Here is a 22,141-nt window from a genome sequence, read left to right as displayed (position 1 = left end):
GCTACCAGTCGCTTCTACTGCAGTTAAGGCTCATACATTATTAATTACTAGTATTTTTTCAGTCAAAATCTATTCCATAGAAAATAACTCTACTGTGCATACATTTACCAGCCTGATACCAGTCGCTACTACTGCATTTGAGGCTGTACTTACATCATATGGGTATCGGCAGTGTTTTCTTAGTCAATTCCATTCCTAGAAAATATTTTACTGCACATACCTCATTTGCAGGGGACCCCGCATGCTATTCCCTTTTCTGAAGTTACCCCACTCCTCAGAATGTGCGAGAACAGCCAGTGGATCTTAGTTACGTCTGTTAAGATCATAGAAAACGCAGGCAGATTCTTCTTCCAATACTGCCTGAGAGAAAAAAACAGCACACTCCGGTGCCATTTAAAATAACAAACTTTTGATTGAAGAATAACTAATTAAAAAACTCATAACTCCTCTCACAACCTCCTTTGTTGAGTGTTGCAAGAGAATGACTGGATATGACATGTGAGGGGAGGAGCTATATAGCAGCTCTGCTTGGGTGATCCTCTTGCAACTTCCTGTTGGGAAGGAGAATATATCCCATAAGTAATGGATGACCTGTGGACTGACTACACTTAACAAGAGAAAACCGTTTTAAATTAAAAACGTTACTGTCTCTTTAAATTTTAAACAGGGCACACTTTATTACTGAATATGTGAAAAACAATGAAGGAATTGTTCAAATTTTACCAAATTTCCACCACAGTGTCACAGAGTTTTAACCCTTAAAATGAAGAAACCAGAGCCGGTTACAGTTTTAACCCCTCTACAGTCCCAGCTACAGCCTTTTCAACTACTTTCAGATCCACACACATGCAGCTGCATGTCCTGCTCTCAAAAGTAACTGCGCAGTAATGGCGCGAAAATGAGGCTCAGCCTACTACAGTGAAGGCCCTTCCTGACTGAAAAGGTGTCTAAACCAGTGCCTGACGTTAAAAAACGTTCCCCAAAGTTTTTAAGTGTGAAAATCAACCTCAATCTGTATAAAATGCCCCAATAAAGCAATCGTTCTTGCCCATAAAGTGTCTACCAGTTTTATAGCCCATATTAAGCCCTTTATTCTGTTTGAGACTAAGAAAATGGCTTACCGGTCCCCATGAGAGGAAATGACAGCCTTCCAGCATTACACAGTCTTGTTAGAAATATGGCTAGTCATACCTTAAAGCAGAAAAGTCTGCTAACTGTTTCCCCCAACTGAAGTTATTTCATCTCAACAGTCCTATGTGGAAACAGCAAACGATTTTAGTTACTGCTGCTAAAATCATATTCCTCTCACAAACAGAAATCTTTATCTTTTTCTGTTTCAGAGTAAATAGTACATACCAGCACTATTTTAAAATAACAAACTCTTGATAGTAGAATAAAAAACTACAACTAAACACCACATACTCTTAACCATCTCCGTGGAGATGTTGCCTGTGCAACGGCAAAGAGAATGACTGGGGTGGGCGGAGCCTAGGAGGGACTATATGGACAGCTTTTGCTGTACTCTTTGCCATTTCCTGTTGGGGAAGAGATATTCCCACAAGTTATGGATGACGCCGTGGACCGGACACACCAATGTTGGAGAAAGATACTAATATTATTTAAGAAAAGTTTTATTTATGGAATAAAAAACATAGGTTGCACTAGCTGGATTTGAACTCACAACCTTTGGCTTGGGAGGAAGTTAACCTAACTACTGGGCCACAGCAGCCTCAAAGGAACAATAGGGAACGTGTCTCAGATTAAAAGATGTTAACACATTCTAAAAAACAAAATTTATGCTTACCTGATAAATGTATTTCTCTTGTGGTGTATCCAGTCCACGGATCATCCATTACTTGTGGGATATTCTACTTCCCAACAGGAAGCTGCAAGAGGATCACCCACAGCAGAGCTGTCTATATAGCTCCTCCTCTAACTGCCACTACCAGTCATTCGACCGAAGACAAGCAAGAGAAAGGAGAAACCATAGGGTGCAGTGGTGACTGTAGTTTAAAAATAAAACACACCTGCCGTAAAATGACAGGGCGGGCCGTGGACTGGATACACCACAAGAGAAATAAATTTTTCAGGTAAGCATAAATTTTGTTTTCTCTTGTAAGGTGTATCCAGTCCACGGATCATCCATTACTTGTGGGATACCAATACCAAAGCTATAGGACACGGATAAAGGGAGGGACAAGGCAGGTGCTTAAACGGAAGGCACCACTGCCTGCAAAACCTTTCTCCCAAAAATAGCCTCCGAATTAGCAAAAGTATCAAATTTATAGAATTTTTAAAAAGTATGAAGCGAAGACCAAGTCGCCGCCTTACAAATCTGTTCAACAGAAGCCTCATTCTTAAAAGCCCATGTGGAAGCTACCGCTCTAGTAGAATGAGCTGTAATCCTTTCAGGAGGCTGCTGGCCAGCAGTCTCATAAGGTAAGTGTATTATACTCCTTAGCCAAAAAGAAAGAGAGAGGTTGCCGAAGCCTTTTGGCCTCTCCTCTGTCCAGAGTAGACAACAAACAATGCAGATGTTTGACGAAAATCTTTAGTAGCTTGTAAATAAAACTTTAAAGCACGAACCACATCAAGATTGTGTAAAAGACGTTCCTTCTTTGAAGAAGAATTAGGACACAGTGACGGTACAACAATCTCCTGATTGATATTTTTATTAGATACCACCTTAGGTAGAAAACCAAGTTTGGTACGTAACACTACCTTATCGGAATGAAAAATTAGATAAGGAGAATCACATTGTAAAGCAGATAACTCCGAAACCCTTTCGAGCCGAGGAGATAGCTACTAAAAACAAAACTTTCCAAGATAAGAGCTTAATATCTATGGAATGCAAAGGTTCAAACGGAACCCCTTGAAGAACCTTAAGAACAAAATTTAAACTCCAAGGCGGAGCAACAGGTTTAAACACAGGCTTAATTCTGACTAAAGCCTGACAAAACGCCTACATGTCTGGAACCTCAGCCAGACGTTTGTGCAAAAGAATAGACAGAGCAGAAATCTGTCCCTTTAAGGAACTTGCTGACAAACCCTTCTCCAATCCATCTTGGAGAAAAGATAATATTCTACGAATCCTGACCTTACTCCATGAGTAACCCTTGGATTCACCCCAATGAAGATATTTACACCATATCTTATGATAGATTTTCCTGGTGACAGGCTTTCGCGCCTGTATTAAGGTATCAATGACCAACTCATTAGGCAGAGGCAGAGTCCATGGTGGAAAGGATGACATGTCCACCAGATCTGCATACCAAGTCCTGAGTGGCCACGCGGGTGCTATCAAAATCACAGATGCTCTCTCCTGCTTGACCTTGGCAATCAGACGAGGGAGCAGAGGAAACGGTGGAAACACATAAGCCAGGTTGAAGGACCAAGGCGCTGCTAGAGCATCTATCAGCGCTGCCTTGGGATCCCTGGACCTGGATCCGTAACAAGGAACATGGCGTTCTGGCGAGATGCCATGAGATCCAGTTCTTGTTTGCCCCAACGTTGAATCAACTGTGCAAACACCTCCGGATGGAGCTCCCACTCCCCCGGATGAAAAGTCTGTCGACTTAGAAAATCCGCCTCCCAGTTCTCTACTCCTGGGATATGGATAGCTGATAGGTGGCAAGAGTGAATCTCTGCCCAACGAATTATCTGTGAAACCTCCAACATCACTAGGGAACTCCTTGTTCCCCCTTGATGGTTGATGTAAGCTACAGTCGTGATGTTGTCCGACTGAAATCTGATGAACCTCACTGCCGCTAGCTGAGGCCAAGCCTGAAGAGCATTAAATATCGCTCTTAGTTCCAGAATGTTTATCGGTAGGAGAGCCTCCTCCTGAGTCCATGACCCCTGAGCCTTCAGAGAGTTCAAGACTGCACCCCAGCCCAGAAGGCTGGCATCTGTTGTTACTATTGTCCAATCTGGCCTGCGGAAGGTCATACCTTTGGACAGATGGACTCGAGATAGCCACCAGAGAAGAGAATCCCTGGTCTCTTGATCCAGATTTAGTAGAGGGGACAAATCTGTGTAATCCCCATTCCACTGACTGAGCATGCAGAGTTGCAGCGGTCTGAGATGTAGGCGGACAAACAGCACTATGTCCATTGCCGCTACCATTAAGCCGATTACTTCCATACACTGAGCCACCGAAGGGCCTCTATCGGATAAATCCTCATTTCTACAGAATCTATCAGAGTTTCCAGGAAGGAAACTCTTGTGAGAGGGGATAGAGAACTCTTCTTTTCGTTCACTTTCCACCCATGAGACCTCAGGAATGCCAGAACAATGTCGGTATGGGACTTGGCAATTTGGAAATTCGACGCCTTTATCAGAATGTCGTCTAAGTAAGGGGCTACTGCTATGCCCCGCACTGCCAGAAGTGACCCCAGAACCTTCGCAAATATTCTTGGTGCCGTAGCTAACCCAAAGGGAAGAGCCAAAAACTGGTAATGCCTGTCTAGGAAGGCGAACCTGAGAAACTGATGATGATCTTTGTGTATCGGAATGTGAAGATAAGCATCCTTTAAGTCCACGGTAGTCATGTATTGACCCTCCTGGATCATAGGTAGGATGGTTCGAATAGTCTCCATCTTGAAAGATGGGACCCTGAGAAATTTGTTTAGGATCTTGAGATCTAAGATTGGTCTGAAGGTTCCCTCTTTCTTGGGAACCACAAATAGATTTGAATAGAATCCTTGCCCCTGTTCCTCCTTTGGAACTGGGTGGATCACTCCCATAACTAGGAGGTCTTGAACACAATGTAAGAATGCCTCTCTCTTTATCTGGTCTGCAGATAATTGTGAAAGGTGAAATTTTCCTTTTGGGGAAGAAGCTTTGAAGTCCAGAAGATATCCCTGGGACACAATTTCAAACGCCCAGGGATCCTGGACATCTCTTGCCCAAGCCTGGGCGAAGAGAGAAAGTCTGCCCCCTACTAGATCCGTTACCGGATCGGGGGCCAATCTTTCATGCTGTCTTAGAGGCAGCAGCAGGCTTCTTGGCCTTTTTACCTTTGTTCCAAGCCTGGTTAGGTCTCCAGACCGGCTTGGACTGGGCAAAATTTCCCTCTTGTTTTGTATTAGAGGAAGATGATGCCGCACTCGTCTTAAAGTTTCGAAAGGCACGCAAATTAGTTTGTTTGGTCCTTAATTTGTTAGACCTATCCTGAGGAAGGGCATGAGTCCAGGCCCGAAAAGGGTCTGCCCCTTGAAGGGAATATTGAGAAGCTTAGACTTTGAAGTAACGTCAGCTGACCAGGATTTAAGCCATAGTGCCCTACGCGCCTGAATAGCAAAACCTGAGTTCTTAGCCGTTAGTTTAGTTAAATGAACAACGGCGTCAGAAACAAATGAATTGGCTAGCTTAAGCGCTTTTAGCTTGTCAAGTATATCATCCAATGGAGTTTCTACCTGTAAGGCCTCTTCCAGAGACTCAAACCAGAAGGCCGCAGCAGCAGTGACTGGGGCAATGCATGCAAGAGGCTGGAGAATAAAACCTTGTTGAATAAACATTTTCTTAAGGTAACCCTCTAACTTTTTATCCATTGGATCTAGGAAAGCACAACTGTCCTCGAAGGGGATAGTAGTACGCTTAGCTCCACCTTAGGGACCGGCATCTATTGGAAACATTTTCTTAAAAATAGGAGGGGGAGAGAACGGTACACCTGGTCTATCCCATTCCTTAGTATTAATTTCTGAAAACCTTTTAGGTATTGAAAAAACATCAGTGTTAACAGGCACTGCATAGTATTTATCCAATCTACACAATTTCTCTGGCACTATAATGGCGTCACAGTCATCCAGAGTAGCTAAAACCTCCCTGAGCAACACACGGAGGTGTTCAAGCTTAAATTTAAATGTTGACATATCAGAATCAGGTTGAAGCATCCTCCCTGAGTCAGAAAAATCACCCACAGAAAGAAGCTCTCCTGCCTCAGCTTCTGCATATTGTGAGGGGATATCAGACATAGCTACTAAAGCGTCAGAGTGCTCTGTATTTTTTCTAGCCCCAGAGCTGTCTCGCTTTCCTTGTAACCCTGGTAGTTTGGACAATATCGCTGTAAGGGTATGATCCATAACTGCCGCCATGTCTTGTAAAGTAAACGCCATGGGCACGCTAGATGTACTTGGCGCCTCTTGAGCGGGAGTCAAAGGTTCTGACACGTGGGGCGAGTTAGTCGGCATAACTTCCCCCTTGTCAGTTTCCTCTGGTGATAAATCTTTTAAAGACAGAATATGTTCTTTATAACAAAGTGAAATCAGTACATTTGGTACACATTCTAAGAGGGGGTTCCACAATGGCTTCTAAACATAATGAACAAGGAGTTTCCTCTATGTCAGACATGCTTAAACAGACTAGCAATGAGACCAGCAAGCTTGGAAAACACTTTGATAAATGTAAACAAGAAAAAACATAATTTATGTAAGAACTTACCTGATAAATTCATTTCTTTCATATTAGCAAGAGTCCATGAGCTCGTGACGTATGGGATATACATTCCTACCAGGAGGGGCAAAGTTTCCCAAACCTCAAAATGCCTATAAATACACCCCTCACCACACGCACAATTCAGTTTAACGAATAGCCAAGAAGTGGGGTGATAAAAAAGTGCGAAAGCATATAAAATAAGGAATTGGAATAATTGTGCTTTATACAAAATCATAACCACCACAAAAAAAGGGCGGGCCTCATGGACTCTTGCTAATATGAAAGAAATGAATTTATCAGGTAAGTTCTTACATAAATTATGTTTTCTTTCATGTAATTAGCAAGAGTCCATGAGCTAGTGACGTATGGGATAATGATTACCCAAGATGTGGATCTTTCCACACAAGAGTCACTAGAGAGGGAGGGATAAAATAAAGACAGCCAATTCCTGCTGATAATAATCCACACCCAAAATAAAGTTTAACGAAAAACATAAGCAGAAGATTCAAACTGAAACCGCTGCCTGAAGTACTTTTCTACCAAAAACTGCTTCAGAAGAAGAAAATACATCAAAATGGTAGAATTTAGTAAAAGTATGCAAAGAGGACCAAGTTGTTGCTTTGCAAATCTGATCAACCGAAGCTTCATTCCTAAACGCCCAGGAAGTAGAAACTGACCTAGTAGAATGAGCTGTAATTCTCTGAGGCGGAATTTTACCCGACTCAACATAGGCAAGATGAATTAAAGATTTCAACCAAGATGCCAAAGAAATGGCAGAAGCTTTCTGGCCTTTTCTAGAACCGGAAAAGATAAATAGACTAGAAGTCTTTCTGAAAGATTTAGTAGCTTCAACATAATATTTCAAAGCTCTAACATCCAAAGAATGCAACGATTTCTCCTTAGAATTCTTAGGATTAGGACATAATGAAGGAACCACAATTTCTCTACTAATGTTGTTGGAATTCACAACTTTAGGTAAAAATTCAAAAGAAGTTCGCAACACCGCCTTATCCTGATGAAAAATCAGAAAAGGAGACTCACAAGAAAGAGCAGATAATTCAGAAACTCTTCTGGCAGAAGAGATGGCCAAAAGGAACAAAACTTTCCAAGAAAGTAATTTAATGTCCAATGAATGCATAGGTTCAAACGGAGGAGCTTGAAGAGCCCCCAGAACCAAATTCAAACTCCAAGGAGGAGAAATTGACCTAATGACAGGTTTTATACGAACCAAAGCTTGTACAAAACAATGAATATCAGGAAGAATAGCAATCTTTCTGTGAAAAAGAACAGAAAGAGCAGAGATTTGTCCTTTCAAGGAACTTGCGGACAAACCTTTATCTAAACCATCCTGAAGAAACTGTAAAATTCTCGGAATTCTGAAAGAATGCCAAGAAAAATGATGAGAAATACACCAAGAAATATAAGTCTTCCAGACTCTATAATATATCTCTCTAGATACAGATTTACGAGCCTGTAACATAGTATTAATCACAGCGTCAGAGAAACCTCTTTGACGAAGAATCAAGCGTTCAATCTCCATACCTTTAAATTTAAGGATTTCAGATCCTGATGGAAAAAAAGGACCTTGTGACAGAAGGTCTGGTCTTAACGGAAGAGTCCACGGTTGGCAAGAGGCCATCCGGACAAGATCCGCATACCAAAACCTGTGAGGCCATGCCGGAGCTACCAGCAGAACAAACGAGCATTCCTTCAGAATCTTGGAGATTACTCTTGGAAGAAGAACTAGGGGCGGAAAGATATAGGCAGGATGATACTTCCAAGGAAGTGATAATGCATCCACTGCCTCCGCCTGAGGATCCCGGGATCTGGACAGATACCTGGGAAGTTTCTTGTTTAGATGGGACGCCATCAAATCTATTTCTGGAAGTTCCCACATTTGAACGATCTGAAGAAATACCTCTGGGTGAAGAGACCATTCGCCCGGATGCAACGTTTGGCGACTGAGATAATCCGCTTCCCAATTGTCTACACCTGGGATATGAACCGCAGAGATTAGACAGGAGCTGGATTCCGCCCAAACCAAAATTCGAGATACTTCTTTCATAGCCAGAGGACTGTGAGTTCCTCCTTGATGATTGATGTATGCCACAGTTGTGACATTGTCCGTCTGAAAACAAATGAACGATTCTCTCTTCAGAAGAGGCCAAAACTGAAGAGCTCTGAAAATTGCACGGAGTTCCAAAATATTGATCGGTAATCTCACCTCCTGAGATTCCCAAACTCCTTGTGCCGTCAGAGATCCCCACACAGCTCCCCAACCTGTGAGACTTGCATCTGTTGAAATTACAGTCCAGGTCGGAAGCACAAAAGAAGCCCCCTGAATTAAACGATGGTGATCTGTCCACCACGTTAGAGAGTGTCGAACAATCGGTTTTAAAGATATTAATTGAGATATCTTTGTGTAATCCTTGCACCATTGATTCAGCATACAAAGCTGAAGAGGTCGCATGTGAAAACGAGCAAAGGGGATCGCGTCCGATGCAGCAGTCATAAGACCTAGAATTTCCATGCATAAGGCTACTGAAGGGAATGATTGTGACTGAAGGTTTCGACAAGCTGCCATCAGTTTTAGACGCCTCTTGTCTGTTAAAGACAGAGTCATGGACACTGAATCTATTTGGAAACCCAGAAAGGTTACCCTTGTCTGAGGAATCAATGAACTTTTTGGTAAATTGATCCTCCAACCATGATCTTGAAGAAACAACACAAGTCGATTCGTATGAAATTCTGCTAAATGTAAAGACTGAGCAAGTACCAAGATATCGTCCAAATAAGGAAATACCACAATACCCTGTTCTCTGATTACAGACAGAAGGGCACCGAGAACCTTTGTAAAAATTCTTGGAGCTGTAGCAAGGCCAAACGGCAGAGCCACAAACTGGTAATGCTTGTCCAGAAAAGAGAATCTCAGGAACCGATAATGATCCGGATGAATCGGAATATGCAGATATGCATCCTGTAAATCTATTGTGGACATATAATTCCCTTGCTGAACAAAAGGCAAAATAGTCCTTACAGTTACCATCTTGAACGTTGGTATCCTTACATAACGATTCAATATTTTTAGATCCAGAACTGGTCTGAAGGAATTCTCCTTCTTTGGTACAATGAAGAGATTTGAATAAAACCCCATCCCCTGTTCCTGAACTGGAACTGGCATAATTACTCCAGTTAACTCTAGATCTGAAACACAATTCAGAAATGCTTGAGCTTTTACTGGATTTACTGGGACACGGGAAAGAAAAAATCTCTTTGCAGGAGGTCTCATCTTGAAACCAATTCTGTACCCTTCTGAAACAATGTTCTGAATCCAAAGATTGTGAACAGAATTGATCCAAATTTCTTTGAAAAAACGTAACCTGCCCCCTACCAGCTGAGCTGGAATGAGGGCCGCACCTTCATGTGGACTTAGAAGCAGGCTTTCCCTTTCTGGCTGGCTTGGATTTATTCCAGATTGGAGATGGTTTCCAAACTGAAACTGCTCCTGAGGATGAAGGATCAGGTTTTTGTTCTTTGTTGAAATGAAAGGAACGAAAACGATTATTAGCTCTGTTTTTACCCTTAGATTTTTTATCCTGTGGTAAAAAAGTTCCTTTCCCACCAGTAACAGTTGAAATAATAGAATCCAACTGAGAACCAAATAATTTGTTACCCTGGAAAGAAATGGAAAGTAGAGTTGATTTAGAAGCCATATCAGCATTCCAAGTCTTAAGCCATAAAGCTCTTCTAGCTAAAATAGCTAGAGACATAAACCTGACATCAACTCTGATAATATCAAAGATGGCATCACAGATAAAATTATTAGCATGCTGAAGAAGAATAATAATATCATGAGAATCATGATGTGTTACTTGTTGCGCTAAGGTTTCCAACCAAAAAGTTGAAGCTGCAGCAACATCAGCCAAAGATATAGCAGGTCTAAGAAGATTACCTGAACACAGATAAGCTTTTCTTAGAAAGGACTCAATTTTCCTATCTAAAGGATCCTTAAACGAAGTACCATCTGACGTAGGAATAGTAGTACCTTTAGCAAGGGTAGAAATAGCCCCATCAACTTTAGGGATTTTGTCCCAAAATTCTAATCTGTCAGACGGCACAGGATATAATTGCTTAAAACGTTTAGAGGGAGTAAATGAATTACCCAATTTATCCCATTCTTTGGAAATTACTGCAGAAATAGCATTAGGAACAGGAAAAACTTCTGGAATAATCACAGGAGATTTAAAAACCTTATCCAAACGTTTAGAATTAGTATCAAGAGGACCAGAATCCTCTATTTCTAAAGCAATTAGTACTTCTTTAAGTAAAGAACGAATAAATTCCATTTTAAATAAATATGAAGATTTATCAGCATCAACCTCTGAGACAGAATCCTCTGAACCAGAAGAGTTATCAGAATCAGAATGATGATGTTCATTTAAAAATTCATCTGTAGGGAGAGAAGTTTTAAAAGATTTTTTACGTTTACTAGAAGGAGAAATAACAGACATAGCCTTCTTTATGGATTCAGAAACAAAATCTCTTATGTTATCAGGAACATTCTGCACCTTAGATGTTGAAGGAACTGCAACAGGCAATGGTACTTTACTAAAGGAAATATTATCTGCTTTAACAAGTTTGTCATGACAATCAATACAAACAACAGCTGGAGGAATAGCTACCAAAAGTTTACAGCAGATACACTTAGCTTTGGTAGATCCAGCACTAGACAGCGATTTTCCTGTAGTATCTTCTGACTCAGATGCAATGTGAGACATCTTGCAATATGTAAGAGAAAAAACAACAACATATAAAGCAAAACTGATCAAATTCCTTAAATGACAGTTTCAGGAATGGGAAAAAATGCCAAATAACAAGCTTCTAGCAACCAGAAGCAATGAAAAATGAGACTTTAATAATGTGGAGACAAAAGCGACGCCCATATTTTTTAGCACCAATAAGACGCCCACATTATTTGGCGCCTAAATGCTTTTTGGCGCCAAAATGACGCCACATCCGGAACGCCGACATTTTTGGCGCAAAATAACGTCAAAAAATGACGCAACTTCCGGCGACACGTATGACGCCGGAAACTGAAAAGAATTTTTGCGCCAAAAAAGTCAGCGCCAAGAATGACGCAATAAAATGAAGCATTTTCAGCCCCCGCGAGCCTAACAGCCCACAGGGAAAAAAGTCAAATTTTTGAAGGTAAGAAAAAATGATTAAATCAAATGCATTATCCCAAATATGAAACCGACTGTCTGAAAATAAGGAAAGTTGAACATTCTGAGTCAAGGCAAATAAATGTTTGAATACATATATTTAGAACTTTATAAACAAAGTGCCCAACCATAGCTTAGAGTGTCACAGAAAATAAGATTTACTTACCCCAGGACACTCATCTACATGTTTGTAGAAAGCCAAAACAGTACTGAAACGAGAATCAGCAGAGGTAATGGTATATATAAGAGTATATCGTCGATCTGAAAAGGGAGGTAAGAGATGAATCTCTACGACCGATAACAGAGAACCTATGAAATAGACCCCGTAGAAGGAGATCACTGCATTCAAATAGGCAATACTCTCCTCACATCCCTCTGACATTCACTGCACGCTGAGAGGAAAACCGGGCTCCAACTTGCTGCGGAGCGCATATCAACGTAGAATCTAGCACAAACTTACTTCACCACCTCCATCGGAGGCAAAGTTTGTAAAACTGAATTGTGGGTGTGGTGAGGGGTGTATTTATAGGCATTTTGAGGTTTGGGAAACTTTGCCCCTCCTGGTAGGAATGTATATCCCATACGTCACTAGCTCATGGACTCTTGCTAATTACATGAAAGAAAAATAAAAACGGTACTGTGCCTTTAAGAGAAACAAATTTTGTCAGAAATTGAAAAACAGTGATAAAAAGCAGTAAATCTTAAGAAATGTTTACAGTGTGTATAATAGACTAACAGAGCATTGCACCCACTTGCAAATGGATGATTAACCCCTTAGTTTCAAAACCGGATAAACCCCCCCCGGATATAAACGTTTTTCAACAGTCACAACAAATTGCCACAGCTCTGCTGTGGCCCTACCTGCCCATATAACGACTTTGAAAGGCACAAAAACCCTTTAGAGAGGTCCTAAGTGTTCAGGGGACTCCTTCAGGGAAACTGGATGTCTCAAGCTGCAAAAACTAATGTGCATTTATGCGCGAAAATAGGCCCCTCCCAACCTGTATTCACAGTGAGAGGGCCTAACAAAACTATCCCTAGGCAAAATCTAGCGATAAAACCCTTCCAGCAAACGTTTTATTTTTCAGTAATGTGAGAAAGTAATAATAATATTACCTTTTACAGCAAGCATGATACTAGTCGTTATTAAATCACTGTAATCAGGCTTACCTTAAATAAATCCGGTATTAACAGCATTTTCTAGCATATTCATTTCTCTAGAAAAATTTAAACTGCACATACCTCATAGCAGGAGACCCTGCACGCCATTCCCCCAGCTGAAGTTACCTCTCTCTTCAGTTATGTGTGAGAACAGCAATGGATCTTAGTTACAACCTGCTAAGATCATCAAAGACCACAGGCAGACTCTTCTTCTACTTTCTGCCTGAGGCTAAAATAGTACAACTCCGGTACCATTTGAAAATAACAAACTTTTGATTGAAGATAAACTAAATAAAAACACCACATCTCTCTAGCTACTTCCTTTCTTGTCGAGAGCTGCAAGAGAATGACTAGTAGTGGCAGTTAGAGGAGGAGCTATATAGACAGCTCTGCTGTGGGTGATCCTCTTGCAGCTTCCTGTTGGGAAGGAGAATATCCCACAAGTAATGGATGATCTGTGGACTGGATACACCTTACAAGAGAAACTTAAAACACAAAAGGTTGAAATAAACTCAGGTCTGGAAATTCAGAGACTTCCCAATGGGTTTAAATTGAAGTTTGGATCAAACAAAAAAATAAAAAACGGTTAAAAAGACTAACAAATTAATAATAGCAACTGCACATTAAAGGAATATATAGGTCATTCTGAGACAGAAGCGCTCTTACAACTCACCTGCATTTCACCAAATCGATAATAAGACATTTTATACATGAGACAGTTAAGCAGCGTTGGAGATCCTGCTTTGTCCACACGAAACTCTCCTTGTGGTGTGAAGTAATCACTCTCCTACAGAAAAATAAACAGACAAACTAACACCCCAAATACAAACTAAACAGTTATAGTTTTAAATCAGAGTATGTTGCTAAATTATCTTAAAGTGCATACAAAAAAACAGCTACAACAATGCAGTCAGTCTCTAATAAGTAAACTGGAAAAGGCTATTCAGTTCCATGCTTCTTTCAAGAGACAGATTTGCATTGTTGGATAATGAGAAGCACTTACCCTAATATCCTTTGGGTGTTCTCCTTCTGCTATCCGTACCATCCAAAGAAATTTATTTATATCATCTCCAGAATAGCCAATTACACCGCCAAAGATGATCAACACATAATCCACATCCAAGCTTCGCATGATTTCATATGCAGCTGTTTCATTTGAAGACATAGCTTTGCCAACCTGCATGACATTTAAAATATCATCTTTATTATTTTTTTTCTTTTTTTTAACAAGGAGCTCAGACTAACTTGATTTTAACACATTAGAAGCAAAGGAAAAAAGCTGCAGAAGAAAGGAAGCTAACAAAACTATTTCGGATATAAAAATCTATGGAAATCGACCACATTCTTATGCATAATATACTTGTGAATATGAATTGTAAAAAGGAGCATAAAATCAACAATACATATAAGGAAGATGTGCAGCTTTAAAAGATAAATGGAATAAAACTGCAAGAGAAGGCCTTTGTTGGTTATACTCTTACCAAAGCAATATGGCTATTATTCCACGTATTGTTGTCTACTAAAGTTGTCCGATTAGCCATTCCTGCTATTTGGTAACCATAATCCCACCAGGACATTACACGGGCATGTTCATCTGTGTTTTGTCTTAACCAGTAATAAGCTTCTCTGAAATCATCTAAAATGTTTCGTGTCCTGAAATAGGCCCATAAGAATCATATTAATAAAAAAGCATTATATTGTTGATTGTATACTTAATACTATAACTACATGTTAAGACATATTTCCTAGTTGTATTTGGAAGTTAAAGGGACAGTCTAGTCAAAATTAAACATTCATGATTTAGGTAGGGAATGCAATTTTAAAACAACTTTAAAATTTACTTTTATCATCGAATTTTCTTTCTTCGCTTGGTATTCTTTGTTGAAAGCTAAACCTAGGTAGACTCATATGGTAATTTATAAGACCTTGAAGGCCACCTCTAGGGCTAGATATTCACAGCTAGAAAAGTGCTTGCTGATGTGTGCCCTATAGATAACATTGAGCTCACTTCCGTGAATTTATTTATGAGTGGCTAAAATGCAAGTCTGTAAAAAAAAAAAAAAAAAAAAAAAAATGAAATAAGGGGGCAGTTTGCAGAGGCTTAGATACAAGGTAATCAGAGGTAAAAATCATAATTTATGCTTACCTGATAAATGTCTTTCTTTCCGGATATGGAGAGTCCACAACATCATCAATTACTAGTGGGAATATCACTCCTGGCCAGCAGGAGGAGGCAAAGAGCACCACAGCGAAGCCGTTAATACACTTTCCGTTACCCATAACCCCCAGTCATTCAGCCGAAGGGAAATGGAAAAAGATAACACAAAGGTGTAGAGGTGCCTGAGGTGTTAGTAAAAAAATAACTGTCTTAAAATAAGGGACGGGGCGGAAATAAATAAATTTATCAGGTAAGCATAAATTATGTTTTCTTTCCTAAGATATGGTAAGTCCACTGCATCACCAATTACTAGTGGGAACCAATACCCAAGCTAGGACACACAAATGATTAGTGAGGGACAAGACAGGTAACCTAAACAGAAGGCATCACCGCTTGAAGAACCTTTCTCCCAACAGAAACCTCAGCCGAGGCAAAAAGTATCAAATTTGTAAAATTTGTAAAAAGTATGCAGAGAAGACCAAGTTGCAGCCTTGCAAATCTGTTCCACAGAAGCTTCATCTTTGAAGACCCAAGAAGAGGAGACAGCTCTCATAGAATGAACTATAATTCCCTCAGGAGGCTGCTGACCAGCAGTCTCACAGCAAAATTAAATATACCTCTCAACCAGAGAGAAAGAAAAAGTAAAGAACTTTCTGACCTTTATGTATCCCAGGGAAACAAACAAACAGGGCAGGGAGGAAGACAGGCAAAAATCCTAATCGCCTATTAAATAAAATTATAAGCACGCACAACATCCAAGTTGTGCAACAACATTCTTTATGAGAAGAAAAACTAGGACATAGATAAGGAACATTTCCTGAATCAAATTTCTGTCCAAAACCACGTAAGGAAGAAAACCCAACCTAGTACAAAGAACCGCCTTATCGGCATGAAAGATAAGATCAGGCGAATCCCATTGCAAAGCTGAGAGTTCCAACACTCTGAGCAGAAGAGATAACAAAAACAAAAACTTCCAAGATAAGAACATATCATCTCTGGAAACGAAGCCTTCTGCAAAACTTAAAGTTAAGGCTCCAAGGAGGAACAACAGACTTAAACACAGGCCAGATTCTGACCAAGGCCTGACAAAAAGATTGCACGTCCGTCAGATGCTTATATAGAAAAATAGATAATACAGAAATCTGACCCCTCAGGGTACTCAATGACAAACCCTTCTCCGGAGCTTCCTGGAGAAAAGACAAAATCCTAGAAATCCTGACCCTACTCCAAGAGTAGCACCTGGATTCACACCACTAAAGATATTTACACAATATCTTATGGCAAATCTTTCTAGTACTGGCATGCCATGTTCTCAATGACAGACTCAGAAAAATCCATGCTCAGACAAAAACTAAGCGTTCATTCTCCAAGCAGTCGGGTTCAGAGGAACGAGGTTTGGATGACCCTAAATAAGAGGGTCCTTCCTTAGAGGCAGCCTCCAAGGTGGAAAGAAGACATATCCACTAGATCTGCATACCAGATCCTGCGAGGCCACGCAGGGGCTATTAGAATCACCACCGCTCTCACCTGTTGGATATGAGCAATGACTCATGGAAGGAAAGCAAACATAGAAAACAGGTATGCTAGACTCCCAAGAAAAAAAAAATCTATCAGGGTGGTCTGTGGATCACTCGACCATGAACCGTACCTTGGAAGCTTGGCATTCTGCCGAAACGCCCTCAGAAGCCAACTCTGGAACCCCCAATTTGAGGGTTACCTAGAGAAACACCCCCGGATCGAGAACCCACTCCTAGGGATGAAACACCTGTCTGTTCAGAATTTCGATTCCCAATCGTCCACCTCTGGAAAGTGGATGACAGACAGCAATTGTGAGCATCCGCCCACTAAGCAATCCAAGTCACCTCCTACATGGCTAAAGAACCCTGAGTTCCTCCCTGGTGGTTGAATATAAACCATTGAGGAGATATTGTTAGACTGGAATCAAGCCAAGGACAACTGAGGCCAAGCCATCAGAGCACAGCAAAACGCTCTCAAATTCTAAAATGTTAAATAGGAGGACTTCCGAGTCCCTGCGCCATAAACAAGACCCAGACAGTTTACCAGCCGGGCAGGTTGGCATCCGTGGCCACATCACCCAGGAGTGTCTCCAGAAGCACGCGCCCTGAGATAGATACTCCGAAAAACCACTACAGGAGAAAGTCTCTTATCGACTGATCTAGATTTATCCTCTGAGACAGATCCAAATATTTTAGATTTTATGGAAAATAGCAAAGGAAATGATGTCCATGGAAACCATCAGACCAATTCCCTCCATACATAGAAAAAGTGAACACTGAAAAGTGAAGGAAAATCTATTGCAACTAGATCCAAACTTCCAACCTCCTGGTTGCAAGATGGCTAAGTTATCCACCGGGCCACTAGAGCTTGATGTTGGCTGGACAGTAGACTGCAGAGAGAGAAAAAGGAAAAAATCCTCGATTATCTGACCTCTGTTAGACTTTCTCCTAGATAGAGAATCTATAAAAAGGTCCAAGCCTACCGGCACCTGGTGTTTCCAGCCGACCTCCCATCCCGGTACTAACCCGGTCTGGCCCTGCTTAACTTCCAAGATCAGACAGATCGGTTGCATTCAGGGTATTGTGGTGGTAGACCCAAATAAATCACCCTTGAAGATGGGACAAGGGACTCTTCCCCAGGTTCATTCCCCATCCAAGAGAAAGTAGATCGGACAAGATTTCCTAAAAACAAATAAACAGAATTTATGCTTACCTGATAAATTTCTCTGTCTTGTGATGTATCGAGTCCACGGATTCATCCATACGTATGGGATATTCTCCTTCCCTACAGGAAGTGGCAGAGAGAGCACCCACAGCAGAGCCGTCTCCTCCCTTAGATCCACCGCCCAGTCATTCGACCGAAGGCTAGGAAGAAAAAGGAGAAACTATAGGGTGCAGTGGTGACTAAAGTTTTTTAAATAAAAATATACTACCTGTCTTAAATAGACAGGGCGGGCCGTGGACTCGATACATCACAAGAGAAAGAGAATTTATGCTTACCTGATAAATTTGTTTTCTCTTGTAAGATGTATCGAGTCCACAGATTCATCCATACTTATGGGATACCAATACCAAAAGCTTTAGGACACGGATGAAGGGACGGACAAAACAGGTACCTTAAACGGAAGGCACCACTGCTTGTAGAACCTTTCTCCCAAAAATAGCCTCCGAAGAAGCAAAAGTATCAAATTTGTAAAATTTGTAAAAAGTATGAAGCGAAGACCAAGTCGTCGCCTTACAAATCTGTTCAACAGAAGCCTCATTTTTAAGAGCCCATGTGGAAGCCACTGCTCTAGTAGAATGAGCAGTAATTCTTTCCGGAGGCTGCTGGCCAGAAGTCTCATAAGCCAAACGGATGAAGCTTTCCAGCCAAAAGGAAAGAGGTAGCCGTAGCCTTTTGACCTCTCCGTTTACCAGAATAAACAACAAACAATGATGATGTTTGACAGAAATCTTTAGTTGCTTGTAAGTAGAACTTTAAAGCACGAACCACATCAAGATTGTGCAACAGACGTTCCTTCTTTGATGAAGGATTAGGACACAGAGAAGGAACAACAATCTCCTGATTGATATTCCTATTGGAAACAACCGTAGGAAGAAATCCAGGTTTGGTACGCAAAACCACCTTATCTGCATGGAAAACTAGGTAAGGTGAGTCACACTGTAAAGCAGATAACTCAGAAACTCTTTGAGCCGAAGAGATAGCTACTAACAACAAAACTTTCCAAGATAGAAGCTTAATATCTATGGAATGCATAGGTTCAAACAGAACCCCTTGAAGAACTTTAAGAACCAAGTTTAGGCTCCATGGCGGAGCAACAGGTTTAAATACAGGCTTGATCCTGACCAAGGCCTGACTAAATGCTTGAACGACTGGAACATCTGCCAGACGTTTGTGTAAAAGAATAGATAAAGCAGATATTTGTCCCTTTAAGGAACTAGCTGATAATCCCTTCTCCAATCCTTCTTGGAGAAAGGACAAAATTCTAGGAATCCTAATCTTACTCCATGAGTAACCCTTGGATTCACTCCAACAAAGATATTTGCGCCAAATCTTATAATAGATTTTCCTGGTAACAAGCTTTCTAGCCTGAATCAGTGTATCAATGACCGACTCAGAGAAACCACGCTTTGATAGAATCAGGCGTTCAATCTCCAAGCAGTCAGACGCAGAGAAATTAGATTTGGATACTTGAACGGACCTTGGATTAGAAGGTCCTGCCTCATTGGCAGAGTCCACGGTGGAACAGATGACATGTCCACCAGGTCTGCATACCAAGCTCTCTCCTGCTTTATTCTGGCAACCAGACGTGGGAGGAGAGGAAACGGTGGAAATACATAAGCCAGATTGAAGGACCAGGGCACTGCTAGAGTATCTATCAGTACCGCCTGGGGATCCCGGGACCTGGATCCGTAATGGGGAAGTTTGGCGTTCTGACGGAACGCCATCAGAACCAATTCTGGTGTGCCCCATAGCTGAGTCAGCTGGGCAAATACCTTCGGATGGAGCTCCCACTCCCCTGGATGAAAAGTCTGACGACTTAGGAAATCCGCCTCCCAGTTCTCTACCCCTGGGATATGGATTGATGAGAGATGGCAAGAGTGATCCTCCGCCCATCGGATTATTTTGGTTACCTCCATCATCGCTAGAGAACTCAGTGTTCCTCCTTGATGATTGATATAGGCTACAGTCGTGATGTTGTCCGACTGAAATCTGATGAATTTGGCCGCAGCTAGCTGAGGCCACGCCTGAAGCGCATTGAATATCGCTCTCAGTTCTAGAATGTTTATCGGGAGGAGAGATTCCTCCCGAGACCATAAGCCCTGTGCTTTCAGGGATTTCCAGACTGCACCCCAGCCTAGCAGGCTGGCATCTGTCGTTACTATGAGGCACTCTGGCCTGCGGAAACACATTCCCTGAGACTGTTTGAGCATGCATAGTTGCAGTGGTCTGAGGTGTAGGCGGGCATAAGGAACTATGTCCATTGCCGCTACCATGAGTCCGATTACCTCCATACACTGAGCCACTGATGGCCGAGGAATGGAATGAAGAGCTCGGCAAGTGATTAAAAGTTTTGATTTTCTGACCTCCGTCAGAAATATTTTCATTTCTACCGAGTCTATGAGAGTCCCTAGAAAGGAAACTCTTGTAAGAGGGAAGAGAGAACTCTTTTATGTTCACCTTCCACCCGTGAGATCTCAGAAAAGCCAACACAATGTCCATGTGAGACTTGGCTAGCTGGAAAGTCGACGCCTGAATTAAGATGTCATCTAGATAAGGCGCCACTAGTATACTATAATTCTGGGAGCCGTGGCCAACCCGAAGGGAAGGGCCACAAACTGGTAATGCCTGTCCAAAAAGGCAAATCTGAGGAATTGAGGATGATCTCTGTGAATAGGAATGTGTAGATACGCATCCTTTAAGTCCAAATAGTCTCCATCTTGAAAGATGGTACTCTGAGGAATTTGTTTAGAATTTTGAGATCCAAGATTGGTCTGAAAGTTCCCTCTTTTTTTGGGAACCATAAACAGGTTGGAGTAAAAACCTAGCCCTTGTTTCGCTCTTTGAACTGGGCGGATCACTCCCATGGTATGTAGGTCTTCTACACAGCGTAAGAACGCCCCTCTCTTTGTCTGATTTGCAGACAATTGAGAAATGTGAAATCTGCCCCTTGGGGGGGAGTCTTTGAAGTCCAGAAGATAACCTTGGGATACAACATCTTTTTTTTTTTTTATCCTGAGGGAGGGCATAGCCTTTCCCTCCAGTGATGTCAAATAATTTCTTTCAGTGCAGGCCAGAATAGGGTCTTTCCTTTGAAAGGGATGTTAACAATTTAGATTTTGATGACACATCAGCAGACCAGGACTTAAGCCATAACGCCCTGCGTGCTGAAATGGCAAAACCTGAATTCTTTGCCGCTAATTTAGATTTGGAAAGCGGCATCTGTAATGAAAGAATTAGCCAACTTAAGGGCCTTAATTCCATCCATAATATCTTCTAATGGAGTCTCCACCTGGAGAGCCTCAAACCAGAAAGCAGCTGCAGTAGTTACAGGAACAATGCATGCAATAGGTTGGAGAAGAAAACCTTGATGAACAAAAATTGTTTATCCATAGGATCTTTGAAAGCACAACTGTCTTCGATAGGTATAGTTGTACGCTTAGCAAGAGTAGAAATAGCTCCCTCCACCTTAGGAACAGTCTGCCACGAGTCCTGTATGGTGTCAGATATGGGAAACATTTTCTTAAAAACAGGAGGGGGAGCAAACTGAGTACCTGGTCTATCCCACTCCTTGGTAACAATAGTCACAATCCTCTTAGGGACTGGAAAAACATCAGTGTAAACAGGAACCTCTAAGTATCTGTCCATTTTACACAATTTCTCTGGGACCACTATAGGGTCACAATCGTCTAGAGTAGCTAATACCTCCTTGAGCAATAAGCGGAGGTGTTCAAGCTTAAATTTAAAGGCCGTCATATCAGAATCTGTCTGAGGGAGCGTCTTTCCTGAATTAGAAATCTCTCCCTCAGATAACAAATCCCTTACCCCTACTTCAGAACATTGTGAGAGTATATCGGATACGGCTACTAAAGCGTCAAGCGGCTCAGCATTTGTTCTTAACCCAGAGCTGTAACGCTTTCCTTGTAAACCAGGTAGTTTAGAGAAAACCTTTGTGAGGGTTTTATTCATAACTGTGGCCATGTCTTGTAAAGTAAATGAATTAGACGCACTAGAGGTACTTGGCGTCACTTGTGCGGGCGTTACTGGTTGTGACACTTGGGGAGAGTTAGATGCTAAACCCTCATTTCCTTCTAACTGAGAATCATCTATTGCAATATTTTTAAGTGCTAAAATATGCTCTTTATAATTTATAGACATATCAGTGCAAGTGGGACACATTCTAAGAGGGGGTTCCACAATGGCTTCTAAACACATAGAACAAGGATTTTCCTTGGTGTCAGACATGTTAAACAGGCTAGTAATGAAACAAACAAGCTTGGAAAACACTTTAATCAAAGAAAATAACACTTTAAGAAAAAAAAACGGTACTGTGCCTTTAAGAGAAAAAAAGCTGAACAAACTCTGCAAAACAGTGTAAAAAAGCAGTAAACAAAACAAAATTTTTACAGTAGCATCATAAAGCCTT

At 41.3% G+C, this 22,141-nt stretch overlaps 1 protein-coding gene across 1 annotated transcript in view; it reads right to left on the bottom strand.

Moving 5' to 3' along the window:
* The window catches only part of STT3B (STT3 oligosaccharyltransferase complex catalytic subunit B), a 499,883-nt gene that overhangs the window by 22,754 nt on the left and 454,988 nt on the right, over positions 1-22,141 (bottom strand). Inside the window, exons 7-9 of the mRNA XM_053715745.1 lie at positions 14,300-14,471; positions 13,822-13,995; positions 13,492-13,605 (exon numbers count right to left, since the gene is read on the bottom strand). Of these exons, the coding sequence (XP_053571720.1) occupies positions 13,492-13,605; positions 13,822-13,995; positions 14,300-14,471 (460 nt within the window). The remainder of the gene's footprint in view (positions 1-13,491; positions 13,606-13,821; positions 13,996-14,299; positions 14,472-22,141) is intronic.

Source organism: Bombina bombina, chromosome 5 (assembly GCF_027579735.1).
Source record: "Bombina bombina isolate aBomBom1 chromosome 5, aBomBom1.pri, whole genome shotgun sequence".
Taxonomy (NCBI): domain Eukaryota; kingdom Metazoa; phylum Chordata; class Amphibia; order Anura; family Bombinatoridae; genus Bombina; species Bombina bombina.
This window is presented reverse-complemented; position numbering and strand designations above follow the sequence as displayed.